Genomic DNA, 26,055 nt, shown 5'->3' on the forward strand with positions numbered 1-26,055 from the left:
ACCCAGTTCATAAAAGGGTCTTACCCACCTACAGCCACAGACAATGTTTTTTTTTTTTTAATGATTGCATGGCTGCTGATGGCTAAGATGGGAAAATTAAGCTAGCTAGCATTGGCTAAATTTCATGGGAAAATGGCTGAATCAGTTTGCACTAAGTCATATAAGGAGTGTAATTAAATTATATGTATATAATGTCAAAATAGTAATTTGATCAGTTGACATTGTTGGCCGAACAAAATGCTTGACTAATGAAGTTAGCTTTAAGTGAACAGTTGAATCAACTGACAGGTGGATGCATCAGTTGGCTAAAAGCCATGCAAGCAGAAGTAAATAGTAATCTCAGGCTAGATGTACAGCAAGATACAGTATTTAAACAGTAAGTATCCGACGGCTGAAATGTTAACTAGATTAAATGCCAAGACCTTGAAAACGACATTTTAAATAATTAGCTTTGTTGTCCAGCTTATCCTGCTTCAATTAGCATGATGCAACCAAAGTAACCTGAACATTGCCAATGTATTTTTTGGAGAAAATATTAACAGTAACAATCTCAACTTTTGTAATAATAGAAAAACATCCAGATTAAGATTCCTTCTGAGAAGTATTTGGAATATGACTCTACTACATCCGAACACTTATGGTCCCCTGCAGCAGGCTTGTCAGCAGCTCTGCAGAGTCCTGGCACAGTTAAATAGTTAATCTGACTGACAGCAGCACTGTCGGGAGCAGGTCTCTGCAGACAGCCAAGAAAACATTTCTCAGCTTGAAGGTTGATAAACCATGTTAATGGTGTGTTGAATTTAGCATTTCCATGTGTTGGTTTTATTTGTATTTTTACTGGAAGTCCTTTGTGGGTCAATGCATGCACAAATCAAATGGGACAAGATTTTCGGGTCTGTAATCAACACTCATATACAGTCACAGTACAGTAAGGTGCTTTACATGAGAGCATTTAAAGCATCAAACAGCAGTGTGTTTGTATAAATGATGGAGTGTCGATAGAGACCCTTCAGTCCAACAGAGCGATGACAGTTTGAGTCATCAAAGAGACTTTACTGCTGCTGCATCTCACAAAAATCCCAAACAATGGCAGGAAGGGGCTGTGAGTCTTCAGGAGATGAGCCACTCCAAAAAAAAACATCTTCAAGCAGGACTCACCAGACTGGCGCTTAGGTTGGGGGGTGGCGGTAGGGGGGTCTCTCCACTTCCTGTTTTTGCCTCAAAGCTAGAGCGTTGACGAGGGCCTGCGTGTGCCAACACCGCTAATGACTCAAACCCTGTGAGTGGTTACAAGACAATCATTCAGTACTCCATTATGCCCTGACTGGAAGTGGTGCAGACTTTGCATCCTTGGTCCACACGTGTGTATCGGCAACAACATCATGCCATTATTAGTGATTAACAGATATGATGCCAGTGACTGTGTGTCTCAAGCCATGAACACAATGGTTTGTTGAGAGCCTCTAACACAGAGGACATCCTCCCCATATGGCTGGCTCCAATACTAATCTGCTCCCACTGTTTATAAAATAAACAGGCCCCCAAACACTAACCTACAGGCTGCCCAGTTTCCCCCCCTGCACCCTTAGCAACGCATCTGGTTGACCTTTGACCTGGACTGTTTGAACTGTGCTTCCTGTCCAGTGCAGCATGCACATGGCATCATGGTAAAATCTGCACTGTAGGCATTTTTCATGCAACGGAAAGGGGATTACCAACACATCCCCATGGAGGTGGCACATGTGGCAGCTGCCATCCACATACAAGCACACTGAGGGTTACAGTCTGGTGCTTTGATAATGAATTATAAAAGGTCACAGAGGCTTAGTAGTTAATTAAGAAAAAGGAGGATTAACACCTTGCTGCAATGCTGTAAAAGTGCAAATGAGTTATCATTTAGATAAGGCTTCATTTAACGGTGTAAAGTTACTTCTAATTACAAAATCTGTGCTGCAAAGGCATCAGCATTACCTTGTCAAAACAAGTCTGTTTTCACACAGAAATCCTTAGCAGACACCCCCCTCACACCAACCCCCGCCCCTTCTCTCTGGGAGCCCCGAGCCTGCTCGGCCCGCTGATGGTGGAATGAGACGAGATAAGCCCATGGTTGGCCTCCATCAACACATGAGGCTTGCCAAAGCGAGTAGAGTTACAGACAGGCACTCCTCTGGGGCTTGGTGGGAGTGGGAGCGGGCTGGGACGGAGCTGCTCAGACATGGGAGGCTGCTAATCTGCTCCCAGCCGGCCTGCTGATGCCCACCATCTGTGTCTGTAAGTCATCACCTACTGGCCAGGAGCCTCGGCAGGCGCACACACAAGTAAACAAACACCCAGAGAGAGCTATCTAATGGCTCAGTCTCTACCTGGCTCTGATAATTACTGATTATCAGTGCCACCCAAAAACAAGAGCACAGGAGCCAGTGTAGGGAGGTGAGGGGGGATAATGAGGAACCAGCTGTGAGCAGAGACCCAGTAACCTCAGGCTGGTTCATTTACAGTATTCACACAGCAGCCACTTTACTTTGTGGTCAAACCATGTACGTTTTATAGCTAAATAACCATTCTTTTTTTTCAAATTGTTATTGCTCAGGAAACAATATCATTTTATTCATCTGCATTTACTGGACAAGACATAGAGCAGTGAAAACACTAATACATTATCATTGTATTGTTTAGATTTGAGTGTCACACTCTTAGTGTTGGGTAAAATATTGCTGTGGCAGTATGGTCAATTTGTCTCATTTTAAGGGGAATTTATGATGGACCAAACAAAAACAAACCCCCTCAGAACACAAAGGGCATGAAAAAACGATTGTGACATGTCTAATTGCCACCAGCAGAGAATGATGACTGAACCACGTCAACAGACCTCACGAGAGTCAGAAAAATGTAGCGGCTCCTTATGCTTCATTTACCTGACGAGGCTTCACAGCCGTAATTGTGCATGCCTCTGGCACTGCTGAGCCAGGGGATGTAGGGAGGGTTAAGAGGTCAGGGGGATGAGTGCAGGGGGGGACAACTGATGGAGATTAAATGAAATGCCTAAAACTCCTCAAGGAGTGTGACGACAACGCAGGTGTGCAGCACTTACCCCCACATAACCTCCACACACCCATCGTTTGGAGCTAAAATATCCTGTAGGCGTAGCAGCAGGCAGGCGATTAACAGACACAATTACTACGCCTCACTTACCTTTTTACCGTTCACCTGCATGTTTGAAGCTAGCTGACAGACACAGCCTTTATGCTTTGAGTGACTTGAATTGCCTAAAACCACCAAATGGCTTTAAAAGCATCTGCTAAGGCACTGTATGAAAATGATACTGGAAGGAGTAGAACGGTTATATTTATTCACTGCACAAATACCTCAGAATCCGGAGATGTGTTTGCCCAGATATTTTAAAGTATGACTTATAGGACTAAATCTGTACTGGATATTGTCCGAACACAGCATTGTAAAAATTCATACCTGGATGTATCTTATCTTCAGAATGGGAATACTTTGATATGATTAGAATATGATGTCAAAATATTTTTGTATTATGACTGATACCATGTTTCGAAAGCCACATAATGCACAGTCCATTAAGTCAAGATATAACATATATACATCATATTAGGATATTTCATTTAATACTGTATGTATGAAACAATTTACATATCTGGACACACTATCTTATGTGTGTGGAATTCTGCTCAGAAATTGTCCTGGTGTAAAGCATATAAATAAATCTCCCCAAGGATTTTGCTGTTACTCTGTTAGAGTGAGATTTCATTTACCAGTTCTTTGTTCTAAAACAGAAAAAGAGGGCAGCAAACAAGGAGCTATTTTTTGTGGTTATTATGCAATAGCTCATTCCTTTTCTGATGCACTGTTTAGGCTGTAGCACTGACATACTCCAAATTAGATCAGAGTTGATCTATATTTTCTTCATGAAGGTCCGAGGTTCGACCCCAACTCCCAAATAATTTTCCTACAGTTCCTAATGTTGGGCGGTGTGTCCACAGGGAATAGCTGGAATAGGAACCGTGTTGACATTTAAAGTACCTTCCTAAATGCACCCCTGAGAATTCTTGGTTGTTTTTCTAAGTTGAATTTACCAGCTGAGGATTAGCAGTTTATACAACCATTTGTAGACCATAAATGGAAGAAAAATTATACAGTGGAAACAGCAGAGGTGCCAAAACTACATACCCAAGGTACACAGAGCCTTGTATATCACATGTTGAAATAGTTTGGCCAGCAGGCTCTGTTCCAGATTAAAACACTGGCAGGCATTTATAACATTATTTAACAGAAGTCTTTGTTCAGGGTGGGCAGACATAGCTGAAAGGAGCCAGAGGATGGAGAGTATTTATAAAACTATGTCTGCAGGGAGAGATGTTGTGCTTTCATTCACCTGACAAGAAGTATACAAGACATACATTTTACAGGAATAAATGTTTTTTGGAGTCATTTGTTTTAAAGGTCAGGTGTAAAGAAGACAGGCATTAGTCATGCATTATACTCAGAGAAAAAATAAAGTGAGGGCTTTTCCTTTCCTTTAGCAGCTGAACATAAGAGGTCTGTGCGACAAAAACAACACAAGGATGATTCAATTATCCACCCTGGCCCTCGCAGGGATCCCCCTCTTACTAATGTTCTCCCTTGGCGCAATAAATAATGTTTTATTCCTGCTGCCATGGAGAGTTCACCTGCACGGATGATCACAATGTCTGCCCTCATATTTGTTACTGCGGCCTTTTAATTTGACCTAAGCCAACCTGTCATGCTCCATCAAACGTGGGAATCGGATACCTCAGGAACACAGGCGCCTTTGCTTTGCGTTATGCCATCCCCCACCTCCTCATACCCCTGTGTCTTAACACACTGAGCCTGGGAGCAGGGAGAAAGTCACCCGCATCACATGAATCAAGCACTGTGACAAGGGTCCGTTGGGTCTGGGATCACACGGAGGATCACAAGTCTCTCTTTTTACTGCTCTCTCTCCAAGCTCTATTAGCTTGGGATGAGAGAGGCGGGATGGCCCTCTAAAGGCAGATATTTCCGTTGATGAAGAGATAAATCAGATCATTTCTGGAGTAAGGAAGGGAGCACAGAGAGAGCCTTCTTGGTCATCCCCCTTTGAGATGTAAATGGCACGGTGGCACTGAAAGAGGGCCAGGTGTCCGATGCAAAGAGGGCAAGCGTGACGGTGCATGCATTCCTCAGAGACCTAGACCATTAACTGTTGCTGTGCCTCATGTGGACAAACATCAACAGATCCCATAATGGTCCATAATGGCCTCTGAGGAGTGACACAGTGGCTAAATATGACTAATGGGTATAGACAGGTACACTTTAGGAGTGTGAGATAGATCTTAAACACATGGCCTACCTACAGTCAAACTAATAATAAAAATGTATCAAAGATGATGAAAAGTCCTAAATCTTCTAAGCTGATCTCTAAGCCCCTTAAGACCAGAGGTCAACAGCTGCAGCTCATGGCCTGCTGGACGATTAGAAATCAGTTAGCCAGGCTCTCTGAGGTCATCAAAGTAGTGATTTGCAATGAACTCTTTCAAGCCCCAGGCCAAACCTTCCAATGCCCCACACCTTGAGGTGGAGAAACAAGGCATTTGGCAGTTCAAACAGTGAATTAAGAGAAGAATAGCAACCTGTTATTAGTCTAAACGAGAAGGAGACCAGAAATGACCTCTTAAGGGGGAGCTGTGAAAACTTAAGAGAAGCCTTAGAGGACAAAGGTTAAATGTTTGTGTCATGAATGGATTCAGTTCTACAACAGTTACAATCTTACTTTAATTGGAAGATCTTCCAGACAGATCTACACCTGACCATAGACTCCATTTGATATACAAGATGTTGTACTACGGTGTTAATGATTTAACAATGCTTTCATAGTGGAGGAAAAGGAAATTGGTCGCCGTAAAGTGATTAAATCCAGTAATTTGTAGAAATTAAGAAAATAAATTGAAAATATCATCTCTGGCTAGGAATAAAGGCAGACAATTAATGTAATCCTCACATCTGCAGGATTCATATGTTGCTACATGACATGAGCTAGTTAGCTTACAGCTAGGACAGCTAGCTTGTTCCGGGCTAAAGGCATCATTCCCTGCCCATGCATTATAAGATCAGTTTTAAGACCATAGACTGTATAAAATATGGACGTAGTTACTGTGACGTCACCCATCTGTTTCTGAAGCGCTGTTTCGAGGCCAGTCGGCAGCGGCAGCCAACTTACTTCTGTGGAGTGAGTGTGACGTAAAGAGGCGGGCAGTGTTCCCGCCTGTCAATCAAGTAAGCTGTGCCTCTCATTGGAAGACTCGTAATCTCAATATCTTCAAAAACTGCCGCGTTAAAAAAAAATCACCCCCCGTACAGTGTGTGCCGATCGACCAATTAGCTATCCAGACTACACTCAACTTTTCCTTTAGGCTGTAAACATGTTTATTTCTGCTGTAAAGATAGTCTTTTTTGAATTGGTGTGTATGTGGTATCTGGTAATTCTTGAGCCAGCCTCAAGCGGATCATCGATGAACTCAAAAGCCCAAAGTAAAGATTAACATTTTAGAAAATGTCATATTTGGCTTGAAAATAAGCCAGAGGATTGATGTTATCCTCACACCTGAAGGTTTAATGTTGTTGCGTGGCATGAGCTAGTTGGAGAAACAGCTAGCCTGGGCTAAAGCCAACTAAAATTTCCCATCGACGCATCTCAAGATCAGTATTATGACCAATAAATAGCTGAGAAAATGGACATGTATTTTGTACGAATAAACATTTTTGATATAGGATAAGATGTTAATTACTCTGGTGTCCCCTGTCTTAGTGCTAAACTAAGATAATAAGCCATAGCTTCAAGCTTGGACTGGACACTCTTTCTATCTCATTTTTGGCCAAAGCCAAGGTTCCTTCATTAAAGGTATTTTTTTTGTCACTAACCCAAGATGATTTGTAGTTGTAAGACAAGTATTTGAAAAGCATAGCACGTTAAATTGATGTTGAAAATGTGACATGTTATGAATATTACAGCTGACTGTTTTGACTTATCATGGATAAGGGGCAAGTCTTTGGAACCTATTATATCAGGTAGTTAACTAAAAAATAAATACAGAACCAAAAAATGAGTACACACCTGTTTTATGGATTTCCATATTTTTTTTAGTGTTACATCAACTTTTCTGCTGTAACTTTTGTAAGGTTTAAAAAAACATACATTTAATCTTACATTTTGAAATGTCTTGAAATTCAAAACAAATAACTGTCAAGTCAGTTCTCATAGTTTGACAATTTAGAAAATGAGCATATCTTTGTATACAGTATCTCCTTTCTTGAGATCACCAACAGTGCTGTTATAAAATACAAGTACCAACTTTTAGATCTTACTCCATTTCCAAGTGATGACTCTGCAACTCCATCTAGTGGTAGAAAAGGCACCCTACACCAAAGAGGAAACCTTTGAGTATTATGGTATTCAATAAAAAATTAAACAGTCTTACTCAACTTTTCACAAAATTTATTTGCAGAATTTAAATTTATGACATTGCATACTCATGCCTCATGCTTGTCTAATACATATTTATAACCCCAGTATGAATGGTACTTTCTACCAATCTGTCTTTAGAGTAAGAACACTTTAAGACTTTAAAGTTACCTTTTAATTTCATGATGAACTTTTTCTATCTAGTGTTACAAATGTTGAGCTAAACTTTTTCATCTGACACTTCAAATGATTTAGAGGAGATCAGTTTCTGTAACAATAAAATATAGCATTATAGTTTGAAAAATAGATTTCATTACAAAACAAATCGTTTTTTACATGTCATATCTACACAATGAGCATTAAATTAAAATAAAATAGCGTCAGCAAATTGTGAGGTGTGTAATATAAGCAGTTAGAAAACTATTGCATAAAGAAAGCGTTTGCTTGAAGAAGTGTATCTTTTTAATCCTCCTTGCTTTTCTTTTAAACGACCATCACACACTTTTCTTTTCTGGAGACCTTTTTCGTATTATTTAATACACACAGATTTACCACGTGTCCTTGTGCTGTCAAACTCCCTTTACCTTTAGTCAATGTGATTAAAGTTAGAAAACAGAATCAGACTATTACAAAGAGATTGTCCAATAGGTTTTGAAAAAGAAAAAAAAGACAGGAAAAAAAAAGTCTCAATTCCTGCTTGTCTCAAAATATCCCAAAGAAATGATTCAGTTTTTTTTTATAACAAGAAATGCTAAAAACATCCCAAAATACCTTCAAATCACATGATGCCTCTTCACTGTAATAACAGAATAAGCCTGATCACAGTTAGCGGTCAAAGGAAACCACAAAAGAACACTTTCTTGATCTGCTTTGGAAAGTCTAGCAAATTATGTCAGAAAAATTGACCCAATAAGTGACAGGATCTTCACGGCCTCAACTGGATATATGGCCAATCCTAAGGCGGAGGTCAGCACCTGTCCAATTGTCCAAGGTGTCACAGGACACACAAGCATAATCACATACATGACACAGAATTGCATTTGGCAAGAGACAGCTTTTCACTGATTAGCTTTTAACAAGGCAGACATGAGGAATGTCCTGTTTTCTCTCTTCTCCGCTGTCAGACTAAATAAGACAGTGCAGCTCTAAAGTGTATGGACGTGCTTGGAACAGTGAATATTGTAGTTCACACAGAATCAAACCGTATTATTTCAACTGGTGATGAGAAAATATGACCATTTGTGCACTAGCACGGCATGCACAAACAACATATCATGCTGGAACTGTTCTTTAAATAAATAGTGCTCGTAGAAAAAAACAATATCATGTGACTGAATATGATGAATGCATAGGGATGATCGTGGGTATAAAACATGAAACGCACAAACTTCCCAACTGGAATAAAAATCAAATTCAGAAAAAAAGAAAACCTCCCAGACTAAATTATACTACATGAAAGAAATCCAATCCCTGCTGTGATCAGCTTCAGTTACTGAGAGGGGAATGTAACTCTGCATGGCTGCCCTCTAGTGGACGAAACCCTGAATGAGACATAAAGCCATCACAAAGATTTAAAGTTTGCACCCCTCGCTGCACAGTTTGACTTAAATACTCAATAGTGTTGAAAACAAGAGAAAATGTAAAGGAAAAACAGCCTACACTGTGGCACCTCCCACTGAAACATGTAACCACATCAGAAGAAATGACTTTAACTCCCAATGACTCAGTAACATGTCTCCGTGCAAACAGAAATATAAGACTTATGTTCAAGAGCACCAAGAAGAGGACAAGGCGTTAGCATCAAAGAGTCACACTGAGCAGTGATGCTTTAGTGTACATCAACAATATTTCAGGCAAAATGGTTTCTAACATGGATACATGGATACACAACAGTCCAACACAAGAGTAATAGAGATGCCGACCAATCGGAGAGCTTGGTAAGGTGGGCTGGTTGTTGACTGTAGAGTGCTGGTGCTTCATCAAAACACACAAATACACACACATACATACACAGGATTCAAACACACCGCTGCAGAGCTACAGGTATGTGTCCTGCTCTGTGCTGCTAAGGCTGTTAGTAGATTGCTTAAGAGGAGATTCTTTGGCAGGAGGAAGGTCTTCAGGAGGAAGGTCTTCAGGAGGAAGGTCTTCAGGAGGCTGCTGGTCAGTTGAGTCTGTATCAGTCTCTTGCACGGTCTCCAGGGTCCTGCTGCTGCTGACAGGAGGTGGGTCTGGGGGAGTCGTGGGTGGAGGTGGAGGATCATTGGGCAGAGAGTATGGATTAGGGATCTCCTCGATGGCCTGGGGCTTCTTAATGCTGCCCCTCTTCTTCTTGCTTTCCCTCTCCTTCTTGCCTTTCTTCAGCTTCGGGGTGGGCTGGGGCACCTCAAGCACGATGGTGGGGTTCTGCTGCAGGTCCTGGCGCCTCGGCGGCTCGGCCAACATGATGAGCCGAGCACCGTGCATCCTTGGGGGTGATTTGAAGTTCAGCTCTCCGTGGTTCTTTTTCCAGCGCTTTAGCTGGCTGTGATGCTCTCTTTCCACATCTCGTGCCGTCACTGGTACTTCTAGGATCTGCAACAGGAAGAGACACGTCACCAGGTCACAGCAGAGTCAGTAACATATAGATCATTTTCAAAGGGAATTGTGTAGGGGAAAAAAAAGACCAGCCCCTGCTGGAAAATACAGTGTGTTCCTTCCATGCCTGACCATTGTGTAAAGATGTGATCTTTGTCAGTAAATGCCAAAGAGCCTCAGGGCTGGTGTCAGGACAACCCTTCTTATGAGGGGAGGCATTGTTAGAGTGGACAGAGACTCGCACAAAGCTTGGCAAAGGAAGCAGACACTGACCAGCCAGCACTCAGCTCAATCAGTCTCTATTTCACTTCAATACTGAGAGTCTGTTTCCTCGGCTGCATTAAGAACATCCACTGTTGGTGACTGACACGACACTCCAACACAGCATTAGAGGATTGGGTCAGTGTAATATTATGCCATTTTCAGAGCAGGTTTGAGTCTTTAGCAGACCTTAGTATGTGGATTTATGTAGCTCAGCTTGCAAAATATCACACAATTCATGTAAAAGTGCAACAAAATCTGAGACATAAATATAAGAGAACACATGCTTATTATGACTTTATTTTAAATTGTAGTTTCCAACTAGTCCAGAATAAAATATTGTTCAGATTTTTCCAAGACTATTTGCGATTTCCCAGCATGAATAACCAGACAAAGCAAAAAGATAGGTAAATGTATGTCAAAATAAGGGATGTATGAATTTATTTTGTACATGTAAAATTTTCAGGGACCCCCTTAATATTATGTATGAGGCAAAGTAATGTTACAGGTTATTAATGACTGTTTATAGATTTATTTATTTATTTTAATTTTTTTCCTCTTGTCTGCATGTATATTTCTGGTTTGTGTCATGTTTGTCACAAACTGTCAACTATTAATGCAATTTATTCTTGCAGCAAAAGAAAAGAAAGAAAACCTTTTTCTTCTGTGCTTGTGACTGTGTGCATGCGACCATCACCATCCCTCTTAGAACTCTGGCCTATCTTTTATTGACAGCTAATATCATGTTCTGTAAAAGAGGGCGTGCACACCTAGGTGGGCCAAAAAAGAATAAAAGAAAGTAAAAGACAGATTACACAAAGATATACAAAGGGGCAGGGAGAGAGAAGGAGAGAGAGACCTAAGACCGACGCGGACCGCAAGCTCTGTGATTGGTCCACTCGACGGCTTTCACAGCACTTCCGGGATCCCGGACATCGGCCACACAAAGGCCGTGTATTTCATCTCCTCCTCTCTATTCTTCATGTAATCATGTCTGTATGATAAACAGCAACATGTATCAGCTGTAGATTAACAGAACATGCTCTGAATCGATGTGGAAAAGTAAACAGAGATCGTAGCAGGACCGGAAGCAGGCGACCGGCTATCAGAGAGACCACACTGCCCTCAAGCGTTTCGGAGGAGAATTGCTGCGCGACAAAAACTCTGTGCGGTGATACTAATGATTAAGCAACCCTTAGTGTCCACAATCATTACTGAAGCTTGGGTCGCAGAGGTTTGCCGCCGTGCTGTGTTCTATTTGTGTAACAAGACCACCACTGGTGCAGATGATACCACTTGGGTCAGATCAGCCGAGCGGCTCAGCGCAGCACCCGGGCCGCGAGAGCAGTCAGGCCGAAGGACCCAACGCGCCGCGGGAGGCCCAGGCCAGGGGACAAGCCAAGGACCCAGACCGGAAGCAAACAGGTACCGCAGGGGCACCCAGGGCGACCCCCAGGTCACCCAGCAGGAGGAAAGGGGGGCGAGGGGGGAGAGATCCCGCAGCCCCCCAAAGGAACACCTCCACAACTCAGTGCCCACAGCCCCCCAAGACAGAGCCAAAGGAGCCACCAGGGCCGAAGGGGCCCAGCACCAGGAGCAGACAGCCAGGCAGCCGGGCAGGACCGTGACCAGAGCCCGCCAACCGGCACGCCGGAGTGGGGGGAGGGTGGAAGGGGCAGGGCCGGCCCAACCACTCCCCCCAGCCACGCCCCCCAACCGCGCCCCGCGACCGATGGACCAGGCTGCGGGGGCATGGAGGGACACCCCAATTGCTGCCGTAGTAACACCCCCCCAGCTGCGCGCCACCCCACCCCCCCAAGAGGACCGCGAGGGAACCCTCGGGAAACCCCGCCCCGAGGGCGACCGCGGACCAGGCCCCCGCAGCAGAGGGGACAGCAGAGGGATGGAGAGTGACAGGGACACCAGCCACCCACCCAGCCCCGATGGACCCCCAACGAGAAGGGCCGAGCCATACACTAAGGCCCCACCACACCTGATCTGTGTTTGTGTGATATAATTTTTTTTTTTTTTGTATGTATATTTGCTAGTGAGGTGGATTAAAATAGGGGGGGGAGAGGGGGGAGAGCCGTAGTGCACTACTGCACCACAATCCGCGACTGTTTATAGATTTATTTAGAGTATAGTTGAACATTGTAGTTTGGTTGTTTTATAAACTATTTTACTTTCTTTTTCTCTCTCACAGACTTTTTGAGCCCTTTATGCCCCCTTCCCATGAGTGGGCATTTTTGCAGACTTAGTGTGAGGGAATTACCCATAGTTCATAGCATTGTGACGTGTAACAAGGGATTCCCAGGCAAAAAAGCTTGCCTGTAAGTATAAATATAGAAAACAGCTTAATCTATTTATCTTCACACATATGTGTATACAGTATAGTTTATGTATTCATAGTTATATAGCCTATTTATATATTTTAAATTGTGTGGTTAAGCAGTCTGTACGGTAAGAGCCTGGATCACATGACAATCAGGCAGTCAGTCCTTTAAGCATCTTGAATTGGAGGAAAGTACAAATTGTGCAGTAAAAATTCCTATATCGATGCGGAAGTAGAAGACAGTTTGAGCCCTTACAGCCCCAATGCCCTCAATCACTTTCCAGCTGACGTCAATTAAGTCAAGAAGGGTTCAGGGCTCAGGGAGAGCATTGAGATTGGGCCAATGTCTCTTTAATATAGGACTGTGTGTGGCACAGACAGTGGGAGGAGTCAGTGGATGACAGACTGGTTTGGAGTCACATATACCGTGTCTGTCTGGTATATTGTTTATTAGAATGGAATCAAGTTTCATCTGCTAAATTTTTGGTTATGCATCACTTGAAGAAAATCGAAATAAAGTTGTTGTTTTTTTTTTTACATTATACAATGGCTGAAGAGTGGATGATTGCTCTGGATGCAACAGGGAGACACAAGTAAGCCAAGACTTCCAGCTAGCAATGCAGTTTTGTCAGCAACATATTAGTATTCATGTTTTCTTTTGTTATCATGTTTGGTCAAGCAAGTTGATTGGTGAACCACAGGCATACCCAGCATCCCTGTACACTAATCAGGTACAGCGGATAGCCACCTCTATTTTAAATAATGTCTCACACCCTCTGCACAGTGATTTCTAGCTTCTCAACTCTGGACGACGGTTTTTAGTCCCAAGGTGCAGGACACAGCGTCACAAGAAAAGCTTAGTTCCTGCTGCTATTACTGAGCTGAACAAGCAATAGTATTTATTTTCTCACACAGAGTCAACCTCCAGTTTTAAGATTTGAGCCCAGATTTTCTTATTCATTCATGTGATTTTATCATTTTTATTGGTTGACTGTTTTCTGATATGTGTTTTAAATGAAATCTCTTATCATTTTATCGTCTCTATTCATTTTACCATTTTTATTGTTAGATTAGTTTTAGGATATGTTTGTATGTTTTGCACATAAAGTAGTTTGTTCTGTTCGACATCTGTCTTCTAACTCTGTATTGACCTAACATCTCACTGGCTGCAAAACAAGTTTACCTACAGATACAAATAAAGTAACCTGAACCTGATGTTTTCTGACTTATGAACCAAAGCAGCACAATCCTAATTTCCTTTATGTGTACTTTTATTTATTTTGAGCAAGCCACAGAGAAATACAGTGCACATAATACATCAAAAATGCACCTAAACATGTGGTAACTTCAATAATAAAGAACCTGCAACTGTAAATGTAATTTGGGTTGTAGTTTCCTTTAACTTTAAGTCCAGACTTTTACAAAACAGAAAAATAATTAGAGCATGGATCGGTCTTTAAAAAGGTCTTGAAGTAAAATAGACCTTGCAGTTTTTCACTCCTTTAGCCTCTACTGGAACTGATGGATTAAATAATTTCACGCATATCCAATAAGATGTGGATATACTCTTACCTCTCGGACGAGGAAGCCTTCCTGCATGTATCTAGGCTCTATGGTCCTGAGGAGCTCCATGGTCTCATACTGGCCCTGGCATGCTTTCAGCTTCTCCCTGGTACCCAGCATGCATTTCAGCAGCACCAGACCCACACGGAAGATTATCTTCACCCCTTTGGAGAGCAAGAGAGAGAGCATGTGGTTGATCATAATGAGAAACTTCTTATGTACTGCTTGTCTTCAACATGAGCTGTGTGCCATTTTTACCGTCACAGAGGAACATGTCCCAGACACGCAGCACAGACGCCCAGGGCAGCGTCCTGGAGAAGGCACACATGAACCACTCAGTCATGTAGAGGATGGGGTCGATCTTATGTTTCTCCAGATGGCGGTAAGCTAGCGGGGAGACACGTCGCAGCAGAGCGAACAGGATCTCTCCATCCAACTGTATCGCTTCCTAAAAGAGACACAAGTAGGAAACATTAACAGAGAAAACAAAGGACATTGTTCTCTGTATTGTTGGAGCTGAAACCCGATACACATGTTGATGCTCATTCATTAAAAATAAACCACTGTTGTAATCCAATGCAAGTAAATAATCCGAAGTTTAATAATGATCTGACAAACCAGACAACGCCCTGAGGGTTCTGTCACTAAGTTTGCCACACTGTGAACTCTGCAGCAACAACAATACATTCCAGTTTCATTGTAATCACAGCCAAAGTCCAGTTTATTGGTCTGGGTTGTAGTTCTTGGAACAGCAGTCACATGAAGTAATTTTCTCTGTGCACTTCAAACCCCTAGTGATGGTATTATGCATGCTTGCACGTGTTTCAGTCTCACCAGGCCAGGACTGTAGTAGCCAGGAAGATACTTCTCACAAATTTGGACCAGCCCCCAGAAGGCATCCTGAGGAAACACACACAGATGATGTCAGGAAAGCGCTCACTTTACAGGACGTTTCTGAGGGTTCACAGGGAACGCAGGTTAATAACGGAAATGTTGACTTTATTAGTAAAAGAAAAAAAGGTAGCTACTAGTTTTATTCTGGAATAATGAGGCTCAGTTTGTAAGAGTTACCAAACATCTCCTCTGAGATGGGTAACATCAGGTCAAAACAAGTAAGCAGCATATAAATCCATACTTTCTATTGATGTGTAACACATGCTGTTCGGTTTATTCAGTCTCATGGCTTCTGTTATCATGGTTTGTTTGCATGACAGAAGTATTCAGGTTTTTTTTTACATGACATATTCATTATCAAGTTTTTTATAAGTTGGGTAAACTCCTCTCTAGAGCAATTTTTAAACCCCCACATGTCACGGGACAGACTTAAATCAGAGGCTTTTTTGAGAATAACTAATTGACACACAATCAGCCTAAACATCGGGTTCAAAATAGTGTCTGGAGAGAGAGGTTTTGTTGGATCTTAAAGCTTGCTATAGTGAGTTAAAAAAGCCTCATCTCCATCCCCAAACAGTCACCGTGTTGTAATGTTCTTACAGTTAATCTGTAATTCAGTTATCTGGAGCAGCTCGACGGTTTATCTCCACGACATAATCTGTACAGTCAGTCTCTGTGCTGTTCCGCTTAAAAATAGACTTCTTCAAGGTCTCTCAAACTTATAAAAAGAACAGAGAATTGTATAAAACAGGCCATGTCGGATTTTTTCGGGGTGGGTGTTACACTTGAAGACAAGAATACTAAAGACTTCAGAGCTTTGTCTTGAAGCACTCACCCAGAGAGACAAAAACCACAAAGTCAACAGACTATTACAAACATATGGTGACAGTTCACTCGCACCAAACATGGTCTTTTATTTGGTGTTGGTGGTCGAGGGAGAGGCGTACCTCGGCAGGCATGTGCATAAGCAAAACAGCAGCAATGGGTGCCTGAGCCTGGCAGTACCCCTCCTCTGGTCTGTACAGGGTGTAGGCCTTCAGAACACGGAACAGGTCCTGCTGCCTGCAGATAGAAGAATAACATAAAGGTTACTTAGTCAAATGATCTTAGTTATCAGTTTCAGTGTTTGATGTCACGTCATATCAGACAGCTTACCCGTGTCCTCCCCGAGAAACAAACATCTCATGAAAGGGAAATTGACGATGGAGGTCTTTCTCAATCACATCGACCCATTTGGGGTCTCCGGGCTCGCTGTCCAGTTCCTGAGATTACATAAAGAGCATGAGATGATACTAGGCAGCTTTAAGGCCCATTCAGAGGAAGAACGCCTCTGAAAGTCATTCAACAGAGAAATACTTCCTGGTGTGAGATTTTCAACTTCACCATAATGTGAGAAAACACAAGCTTTATTATTATCTCTAAAAACAACCTCCACCTGTTCACTAGGCATTCATTGAACTGAATGTAAACCTGCTTCAGCTCTGTGTAAAAAACATCTGGGTGCTCAACCAAGACAGAAGCAACCAGGAGAACCAGTTTCAGTAACAGTTTCTGGTGAAATTTAAAAATGAAATGAGACCAAAATACATCAGAAAAAAACAGTGATGAGGAAGTGAAAGAGCAAGACTATCTGACCTGAAACTTTCCCTGGTTCTGCTCTTTCTTCATCTTCCCTCCTGACAGGTAGAGCCATGCACGGCCACGGAGGGCAGGAGGGATTCCTTTTTGACACCGCAGCCTGACCTGTGCCACAAAGTTGACCAAATGAAGTAATACACAGAGGAAACAAGAGGGCCGAAGGGTTGCCATAAGCAGAGAAACATTTGAGCTGGTACAGTATGTGCAGTCTCTGCATGTCACTTGGAAGTTGTTCCTTCTTTTGAAAACATGTGAAATGCAGTTATGTTTTCTCGCAGCACACTGTCACAGGCCTCTGTCACAAGACACTGTGTCATGTCACATTAGGTAACAGTACCATTATAATGACAAATAGAGACAGCAACAAAAATAAACCCACAGTGCATATATAACTAAGATGAAGTGAGTATCGTATTGGCTTGAAAACAGGACAACCCTGATTATAAGATAAGCCCCCCTTTTCAAGACCAGATCCAGTTTTATCAAGAAAAGGAATTTAATCAGCAACAATGATAAATCAAACACATTGAATGTGATCATGTGTAAATGAAGCACTCATAGTATCAGTATTAAAATACCATAAATAAAAAAAGACCTGCGGTGTATCAGATGGAGGGCGGGTCTGCCAGGCATACCTTCAATCTGTTTTTTACAGACATACTCACACATTTTAAGACCATGTTTTCGAGCTCCCCATCTTTCGATATTGCACTCCCTTATATCACATATCTTGGCTTTTAAACAGTTTGTTAGTGTCTCTGCAGCACTGATTACCGTTTTCTTGAAAGAAGCATCAGAACTCTGCCTCACTTATCGGTCAACTTGTCCTACTTTTGTGCTACTTTGTTCACCGTGTCTCTTCATCTTACATTCCCCTGGCATTGTCTTAGTCATGAGGGGTGCACACACTTTACAGCAAAGTGCTGCACTGTCTGTCGTTACAAATAAGCTCTGAATACAAGACAAGCATACTTTTTTTTTGTACTTCAATGAAAAACCTGTTTGTTAAATTCAGGTCAATTCAGTAATATTGATTACAGTAAAAGACGCTTCTTGTGATGTCCCAGTAGAATAATCACAGGTGTAAGTAATCACATTAATTATTGAGACTAGGGATGGACATAATTAATCCATTAATTGATTGTTAAGAAATTACTCGAAACACGCATTTTTGTTTTCAAATTTTCCGTCAGGTGGAACAAACATCATGTGGTCTCATATTACACTCAGCTATCAGGGAGGTGTTTTAAGTTTAAAGCATGTTTTGATGTGAATCAGCTGATTAAAGGTGTTACGCACAGCGGAGACGCTCAGCTGGCGGCTGCGCGTCAGGTCTCCGCTTTTTAAAGAGGATCAATACGCAACTGCTGCCAACAACGACACGGACACGAAGGTTGGCAACTTTAAGCAGGACATTTTAACCTATGGATAAAAAGCCAGCAGATTGGTGGGAATTGCTAGTACGCTATGTTTGCAGACCAGCAACATCAGAGCCTTCTGTGCTTTTCTGCAGCTGGACTGATTATGACCCGGTTGCGTTCCCGGCTGACACCTGATCGAATACACGTTTATTTTTCTCAATAAGAACGAGGAGACAGAAAACTGGACACTGTTAGTCTGAAGTACTTTTCTGTTAGTATTATGAGCCTTCACTTTATAAGACTATGTCCGTGGAGAATATTTTTTATGAGCCTGATCCTTGATAGTCAGTGTTAAACATGTACCTGTATTCAATACCGTCAGTTATATGCATTTTGTTGCTGTAGAAAATATCATTTATGGGGAAACAATGTATTTGGCCTTGTTTTTGACATAAGAAAAATAATGTTGTTTTTTTATTGATTAATCGATAACTGATAGTTAACATTTCCAAAAATCGATCGCGGAAAATACTTAAAATGTACATCCCTAATTGAGACACTTGATTAGGACAGATGCGGTTTTCAAAACCGCCTGCATACTACCTACGGATGCACTACAAACTGTATACTGTGTTTGAAGGTAGTATGTAGTATGACTAGGGATGGGTACTGAATTCGGTACTTTTATAGGTACCGAACGAATTCTGTTGTACTACCGAGTACCGATTCACGTAAAACCAAACGGTACCATGTTTTGATACCTGAACGCATCCTTGTGACTGTGAGGGAGTGGAAGAGTAGGCGATTTTCCATACTTTTGCCCTGTAATAAAGTTTGAGACTGATCGAGTGGACGTCTGTGCTCTCTGCACTTGCGTGGAGAACTCTCGCTCCAAATACCTGCGCTGTTTATAACCGTTCCTGTGTGCGTGAATGCCCAACAAGTAAGTTGTGTGTCCTGTTATTATAAAGAGACGGAGAACTGACTTTTTCCAGTCCGCAGGCATTCATGTGTGTTCATTGATAAACTCCCGAAAGAGCAATGTGTCAAGTAATATATCTAATGACCTATATAATACCGTTTCTGCTCATTTCATGTTAAATGAAATAAATATGTTACATTTAAATTTTTTTAGATTTTATTATTAAACAAATTAACATTTATTACCACATAAACAAACACAAAAGTACCGAACAGTTGAGTACCGGTACCAGTTCCCAGGTACCGGGTATCGGTACCGTATCGGTTCAAATGTGAAAGGTACCCATCCCTAAGTATGACTGTTCTGTTGGATCGGTTTTGCAGTATACACGGCCAGGTGTTGCTGGACTTACCTTCTGTACCTTCTGCACTGTGGGAAACGCGAGGGAGACTGGTCCGATGCATACTGAGAAATGTTCCCGAATCAGTAAGACATTCAGGTAGTTTTGGCATACTGCAGATTTTGCTCTTGTTCACATACTACATACTGAATTTTTGCCAAATCAGTATACTGCTAGTATAGCAGACGGTTTCCAAAACAGCCTGAGTCTGTTCTTACATTACTTAACACCTGGACCTTTCTTATTTTGACAAGTTGAAAAGTGGGAACAATTAACTGAAAAAGTATGCAATCACTGTCTGTTCAAACACCTTTAACTGATGCATCTGTGACAAAAAAAAAACAGGACTGGATTTGATATTCCTTTGTGAGATATGGGGTCTCTTTCAAGCCTAGTCATGTGGTATGTGCTGTAGTGTAGATGCATTTTGTTTGAGTCCTAAATCACTCTAGATAATAATAATAATAATAATTTTGATCAGCATATTACACCTCAGACTGTAATTGTTATACTCCTACATCATCTCAAAGGCGTGGCATGGTAGGAGTTCATAATGAAGTAGTTCAGAAGGAAGGGATTTAAGCCAAAGATACATGGATGCTTGCTGCAGCCTTTAAAGACACATTATAATTCATGAACTTCTACCAGGATGGTGAATCAATAATTGTTTTTTGGGTGGTAATGATACTGAATGGAGCAAGAACATAGAGTGAGTCTTCCTGAGCCCACTTTGTCCTCTATAATCAGAGTACAGTCGTGCACAAGTACACATAACTTTACAATGCCTTCAGCATGAACAGGTCATGTTGTTAAAGTAAAGAGTGTTATTATTTTTCATAGTAACAAGCCACTGTTGACACAAAGTCTCAATAAACCGCTGACAGTGATTTTGCTTTGATTTATGTTTCTAAATTCCTTTTTTCCAAGAAAGAGCTGGCAAAGTTCTCCCCTGCATATTATAATCTGTAAAACAGTCATTGTGAACTGAAGGAGGACAACAAGGGATCAGAGACCTTTGAGCCCACTAATTCAACAGGCGAATAAAAACTGCTTAAAGCTCAGATTGGCAGTTTCTTCTCCTCATAAGGTGTTTTCTTTCCCAGCTAAAAGTCTTTCTTGCATTTAGAAACAGCTACAGTTTACATCCACAGCACCTTTATTACATGGTTCTCCCAAAGGAAGTAAATACAGCCCCACCCTGAATCTGAGACTGTCAATTTGTCACATGGTGCGATAGAGGGACAGGTCGTGTCCTGCCCTGCTGCTGACTCATGGAAATGAGGTGAAGTTGTGGCTCTGTGTTGAACTACTGAGAGCGCTTCATGGAGAAACCAGTCAAACTAGTGACGCTGCAAACAATGCATCTACAAAAGTCTTTTCCTTGTGCAATCAAATACTTGGGAAATGCCTTTTGCCTTGTCTGGTCATGTGTGCAAATAAACTTGGGAGGGAAAAAAACTGCAGCCTGGAGACAGCTGTGGTGAAGCTGAGATTAAAGCTAAAGTAAAAAAAAAATCTGAACCGTGTCACGTCAACAAGCCTATTTACATTCTGTGATACTGAGGACGAACATAGTACTGACCTTATCAAATCTCTTGATGATCCACTTGTCCCAGTGATTGAGCATATCCAGCCACTTCACCTCTCTTTGCCTGAGCACCTCTGGAGGGACTTCCCGAGTTCTGGAGACAAATGTAAAAAAAATAGTCATCATTTTGAAAATTATATCGATACACAAGCAAGTAACAAAATAAAAATATCTTAACATTGCATCCACATTATGTTGCTTTCGTGTTAGCAAAGTTTTAGATGCTATGGATCTTGAATTGTTCCTGCAGCAAATGCAAAAAAGGTGGAAGTATAAAGGTGGTTACTCTATTATATAGCTTCAACCGACCACAAACCTGAGACATTATGATTATGAATAAATATGACTATTCTGGTATCATGACTGTATTTATGTAAGTGCACTGTTGTTAAAGCCTTCGTTAAGCTGTGTTATTTTGTCTTTCCTGTGATTGAAAACAGCTTTTATTTACAGGTCCCAAAAAAATAGCAAACAAATTAAGAGACTTAGTGGGCTCAGGGGTCAGTGCTTAAAATGTTTACCCTCCACCTGGATGGTAAGTCTAGAACAAATCTAATTTGATTAACAGGTGGCTAGGGATGTATGGATATATCGCAAGATGGTAAAAAATCTGATTTAGAGGAAAAAAACGCCTTTGAGATTATTTTAGATATGGAAAACATTCACATTTTTTAATAATTAAACAATAATTGATTGTTAACTTTTCAAAAGATCGATCACGGAAAATACTTGAAACTTAAATCCCTAATGTGAAGAGATTTACCTTATTTGTTTCAATATTTAATACTTTCATTTGGAAATGTTCACTTTCTGTTTCTCTATAATTGTTCTGGAATTTTCCAACAAGGTATTTTTTGTGGGGATTTGAGTTTTTTTGCAAGGTGCTGAAAAAAAGTATGCAGTGGTTTTATTTGAGTTACAACCAAGCTGCAACCTCCGGTCTCAAAGTATGAAGCCCATGCGGAAGTGTTATAAACTACAATTCATCGAGAATCCGCTTAAAGCTGAAGAAACACCAGAAACCACATACACACCAATTAAAAAAAGACAATCTTTGCAGCATTAATAAACATGTTTAAAGCCTGGTACAAAAAACGGCTTGGCTCTACATAGCTAATTTCTCTATCGGCACCCACTGTACAGGGGGTGATTTTTTTTCTAACAAGACGGTTCAGAAGATATTAAGATTACGAGTTTTTGCCCAAATAAGGACATGACTGAATTGACCCCCGGATGGGAACACATAGCTGTTGGCTAGGAGACTCAAACTCCGCTTCTTTACGTCACACTCTGCCTGGTTGAGTTCCGCATTTCCAATATGGCTGCCGCCGTCAATTGGCTTCAATACAGCCCTCAGGAACAGATGGGTGACGTCACGGATACTACGTCCATATTTTAAACAGTCTATGGTTACAACACACCTTAAAAATAAAATAAAAAGGATTACTTTGTTTACAAAGAAATATAAGAGAAAAAATATATTCCAACTGTCCATATCTGAGAATGGAAATAAAATAAAAGTTATCTAAATTTTGAGTTCAAAATGAAAATCGTTAGAGAATCGTGAGTGAACAGGTAGCTGCTGAAGACAGACTCTTGTGTGTTTGACATAGTAAAAGATCCTCAGAAAGACTCTCCATTGTTCTCCATGTGCCATCAGATCTAAGTGTGTGGCCGTTGCTTATGTGCAGTCAGCACCCAGTGCAAGGATTCAAAAATAACAACCACTAACTTTATTTGAGGAGTTCATAAAAAGACACCAACTCAGATTTAGCCCTTTGATGGTAAACCCTGTGAAGCATCAAAGTGCCACACTAGAAATGTGACTGACTTGTGTGATATAATTTAATCTTTAAATGATTTCAGGCATAAGAACTTATGCCTGGACATTATGTTCTTCAGAGGAAAAAAGAAAACGTAAGTCTAACCTACATTAGGAATGAGGTACACTGCTTTACAAAGCTATGTAATTTTCTCATTGGCAATAGCCTGTAATTGTACGGCTCAGACTTCTTCAAAGAGTTTTTTTTATATGTGGGACAGCCCTCTTGGAGTTTAAAAAAAGAAGCAGGGTATATGCTACAGATCAGTACAACAATATATTCTACCCCAGCTTCTAAAGATGAGTTACTTTCAATCATGGCCAAAGATTGTAAGTTAAGCCCTGGGTGTGTGACCACCTATAAAACCTGGAGCCAAAAGAGGCCCTCTAGAAACAAGGCACCAAATCTTCGGCTCCAAGTCTGCCTAAACTCCTGAAAACAGGAAACTCCCAGACAGCCTGTGCTTGGCACAACTTTCACTCACTCCTTCCACTATTTCAGAGCTGTGATTTAGGCTTCAGGCCTCCAGTTACTAAAGAGAGAACAGACAGGCCCTCTTAGGGGGACAAACACTATCTTTTCTCTGCAAGGCTATGAATACATTATTTCACAGACAACAAACTAACAAGACAGCGTGCGTTATGTTCAGCCGAGACATAATACAGTAAAGATGACAAAATGGTTTGTAATAAAAAAAAAAAGCAAACTCTGCCACATATTTTGAACCCATCTTCACGTGGTTACCTTTAGAATTTATACATTTGAGAGGCAACACTTGCCATGAAACCACATACATCACATACATGTGCAATCCTTGATTTTCAGTGCAATATCTCAACAGCCACGTGCAATATTGTAAATTATTCCATAACATATCTTATTATTATATTCATCTACATGTGCACTCTGGCTTAGGCTTTTCTTATTTCATGTCCTTAAAGGTACTTCTTTACCTTTCTTTGTACAGATAGTGTTTTTATTTCTATTTAGAATTTTTGGATTTGTGTTTGTGTTTATATACTTATTGCCCTTACTGTCTTGTTGTGTCCTTACTGTCTTGTTGTTAACCACCAGTGTTCCATTCACCACGTCTAATGCCTTGAGTAAGCGAGCTCACTCGGCAATAAAGCTTTCTTGAATCTTGAATCTTGAATCACACATTGTGCCACGCAGCTGGTAGAGAGGTTTGTTGTGCAGAGGTACCAAGACAACACCAACAACACTTCTGATAGACATGTCACTATAACTACAGTCACTTGGTAACTTACCCAGCCCTATTCTTAAACTTTTAATGAAGTCAATTAAAGTATTTATGCCAGTATAACTACTAAATGAGCGTCAACACAGGCAGAAGTCAATGAATCAGTGTAGAGCTCAAACAAACTTACTGTCCCTCTGAGCTCTGCTGCGCCCCTCCGATGAATCCATATTTATCGGTGTGTCTGTCGCTAGTGAATCCATTGATCTCAGAGTCCGATCCCAGAGAGCTTTCATCGTCCAGATGAGTGCTGCTGACAGTCCGGATACTCATGGTGTCCGCGGATTGACGGCCGTTTTCTATTTTGGCCATGATAGCAGTCGAGCTAGCTGCTTAGCCAGGTTAGCTAACGTCAGTGGGCTTGTTGACAGTCAAAAGAGCTCCTCTGGAAGTGTTGTGGAATAAAACAACATCGACGCCATGATTTATTTACCCGAGTTAAACTTTTCTATTCTCTTTTAATATAATTACACGCTATGCTAGTTAACTTCTTCAGAATTAACATAAGCGAGCTAGTGTTGCTAAAGTTAGCTTAAACCTCTCGTGCCAACACTCTCCAAACTATCTCTAAACTGACCCAAACTTCATCAAAACCATCTCTACATGATCTTCACTTCATCATACTAAGGCATTTACGAACTTCTAGTTCACTAGTTTACATTTGTTCTCAGCTAACGGCGTCCTAGTTTGTAGTCCTGTCATCCAGACTGTGCTGAGATTTTGCCTCGACCAGCAGCCCAGTCTGCCGTGAGTCCTGGGCTGGATTTGCTGTTACCCCCCTAGAGGCTGGATCTGGAAGTAAAACTTCAATCTGGAAAATACACTCCAGACTGTCTCTGCTGCACTGCAATCAGTACAAATCGTATAATACAGGGGCGTCACCAGGAATTCTGGGCCCCCTGAAAAGATATCTCAGTGGGCCCCATCCAGTGGTGGATAAAGTACAGGTCTTCATTACTTGAGTCAAAGTATAGATACACCTGGTCAAACATTACTCCCATACAATACAAGTGAAAGTTGCTCTGTCAGATTATTACTTGAGTTAAAGTACTGGAGTGCCTGCTTTTAAAAATACTTAAGTATTCAAAATACTTCTTAAAAAATCTTAAAACATTGTATTTTCACAATAAATGCAGTCAAAAATACATACGAGTACATTTGGTTACATTATGTTTATATAGAAACTATTTCTTGAAATCTCTAAAAACTATACCATGGAATAAAAACAGCAACTAAGTTACTCCAAGCACAGACAACTTAGTTTGAAATGTTCATCTGTAATGAAACAAACGTTACGTAGCTTAACACGCTTTCTCAGTTTGGACTGTGATTTTTTGCAATGTAAGGAAACAAGGAGAACATTTCAAATGATACATATCATTCTTCATTTCAAAAACCTCTAACATGGGCTGAAGATATGGTCATGGGAGCTCAGGTGGAGAATTATAGCCATCATTACCACCTCTACATGAAATGCCTGATCTGAGTGAAATTTGCTGTGTTTGCTCCACCGTCAACCGTGGGATCAGATTTCAGAAAAGAGAAGGATATTCATGAGCTGACTTCAAAGCAAAAGTAGTGAGTAACTAGAGCACTGATAGAAATGTAGTGGAGTAAAAAGTACAATAATTGACTTCTGAATGTAGTGGAGTAAAAGTAATAAGTTCCCCCCAAAAATAATACTCATGTAAAGTACAGATACTCAAAAAATGTACTTCAGTTTAGTACTCAAGTAAATTTACTTTGTTACTGTCCACCACTGGCCCCATCAACACAGCTAACCCTAAAAAATATAACAAAACAAAAGTAAAAGTATAGTAGAAAACACATTTTATTTCAGGCCAATTAAGGGCCACCCTCCTCACTTGGGCCCTAAGTAGACGTCTATGCCTTCGGGATGTGCATGCTGGATATGGCGACCTCAGAGTCCCCTTACTCCGAATGCCAGACCG

The 26,055-nt window shown here is 41.1% G+C and overlaps 1 protein-coding gene across 3 annotated transcripts; it reads right to left on the reverse strand.

The window, feature by feature from the left end:
- Positions 1-7,502: 7,502 nt before the first annotated feature.
- Positions 7,503-24,932, reverse strand: LOC117819397 (TBC1 domain family member 10A-like). 3 transcript variants are annotated; one of them, XM_034692721.1, is made up of 9 exons: positions 24,234-24,932; positions 21,017-21,116; positions 16,749-16,856; positions 16,269-16,375; positions 16,061-16,175; positions 15,054-15,119; positions 14,478-14,667; positions 14,229-14,383; positions 7,503-10,060 (listed from the first exon to the last, which is right to left on the reverse strand). In XM_034692721.1, exons 1-9 carry the CDS (start codon positions 24,413-24,415, stop codon positions 9,524-9,526), a joined length of 1,560 nt encoding a protein of 519 aa, XP_034548612.1. In that variant the 5' UTR covers positions 24,416-24,932; the 3' UTR covers positions 7,503-9,523. The 3 variants fall into 3 exon arrangements, with proteins under 3 accessions (XP_034548612.1, XP_034548613.1, XP_034548614.1); XM_034692722.1 differs by lacking the exon at positions 24,234-24,932 and adding an exon at positions 23,899-24,053; XM_034692723.1 differs by lacking the exon at positions 24,234-24,932 and adding an exon at positions 23,880-24,040.
- Positions 24,933-26,055: the final 1,123 nt, after the last annotated feature.

This window comes from Notolabrus celidotus, chromosome 9 (assembly GCF_009762535.1).
Source record: "Notolabrus celidotus isolate fNotCel1 chromosome 9, fNotCel1.pri, whole genome shotgun sequence".
Taxonomy (NCBI): domain Eukaryota; kingdom Metazoa; phylum Chordata; class Actinopteri; order Labriformes; family Labridae; genus Notolabrus; species Notolabrus celidotus.

What these genes read in the sequence shown, in the direction of transcription:
- LOC117819397 (XM_034692721.1), bottom strand. Translation starts at nt 24,415, where the DNA reads ATGGCCAAAATAGAAAACGGCCGTCAATCCGCGGACACCATGAGTATC. An exon ending in CAGCAGAGCTCAGAGGGACA is followed by an intron (nt 21,117 to 24,233) that starts GTAAGTTTGTTT and finishes ATTTGTCTCCAG; the next exon opens with AACTCGGGAAGTCCCTCCAG. An exon ending in GCTACTACAGTCCTGGCCTG is followed by an intron (nt 14,668 to 15,053) that starts GTGAGACTGAAA and finishes TGTCTCTTTTAG; the next exon opens with GAAGCGATACAGTTGGATGG.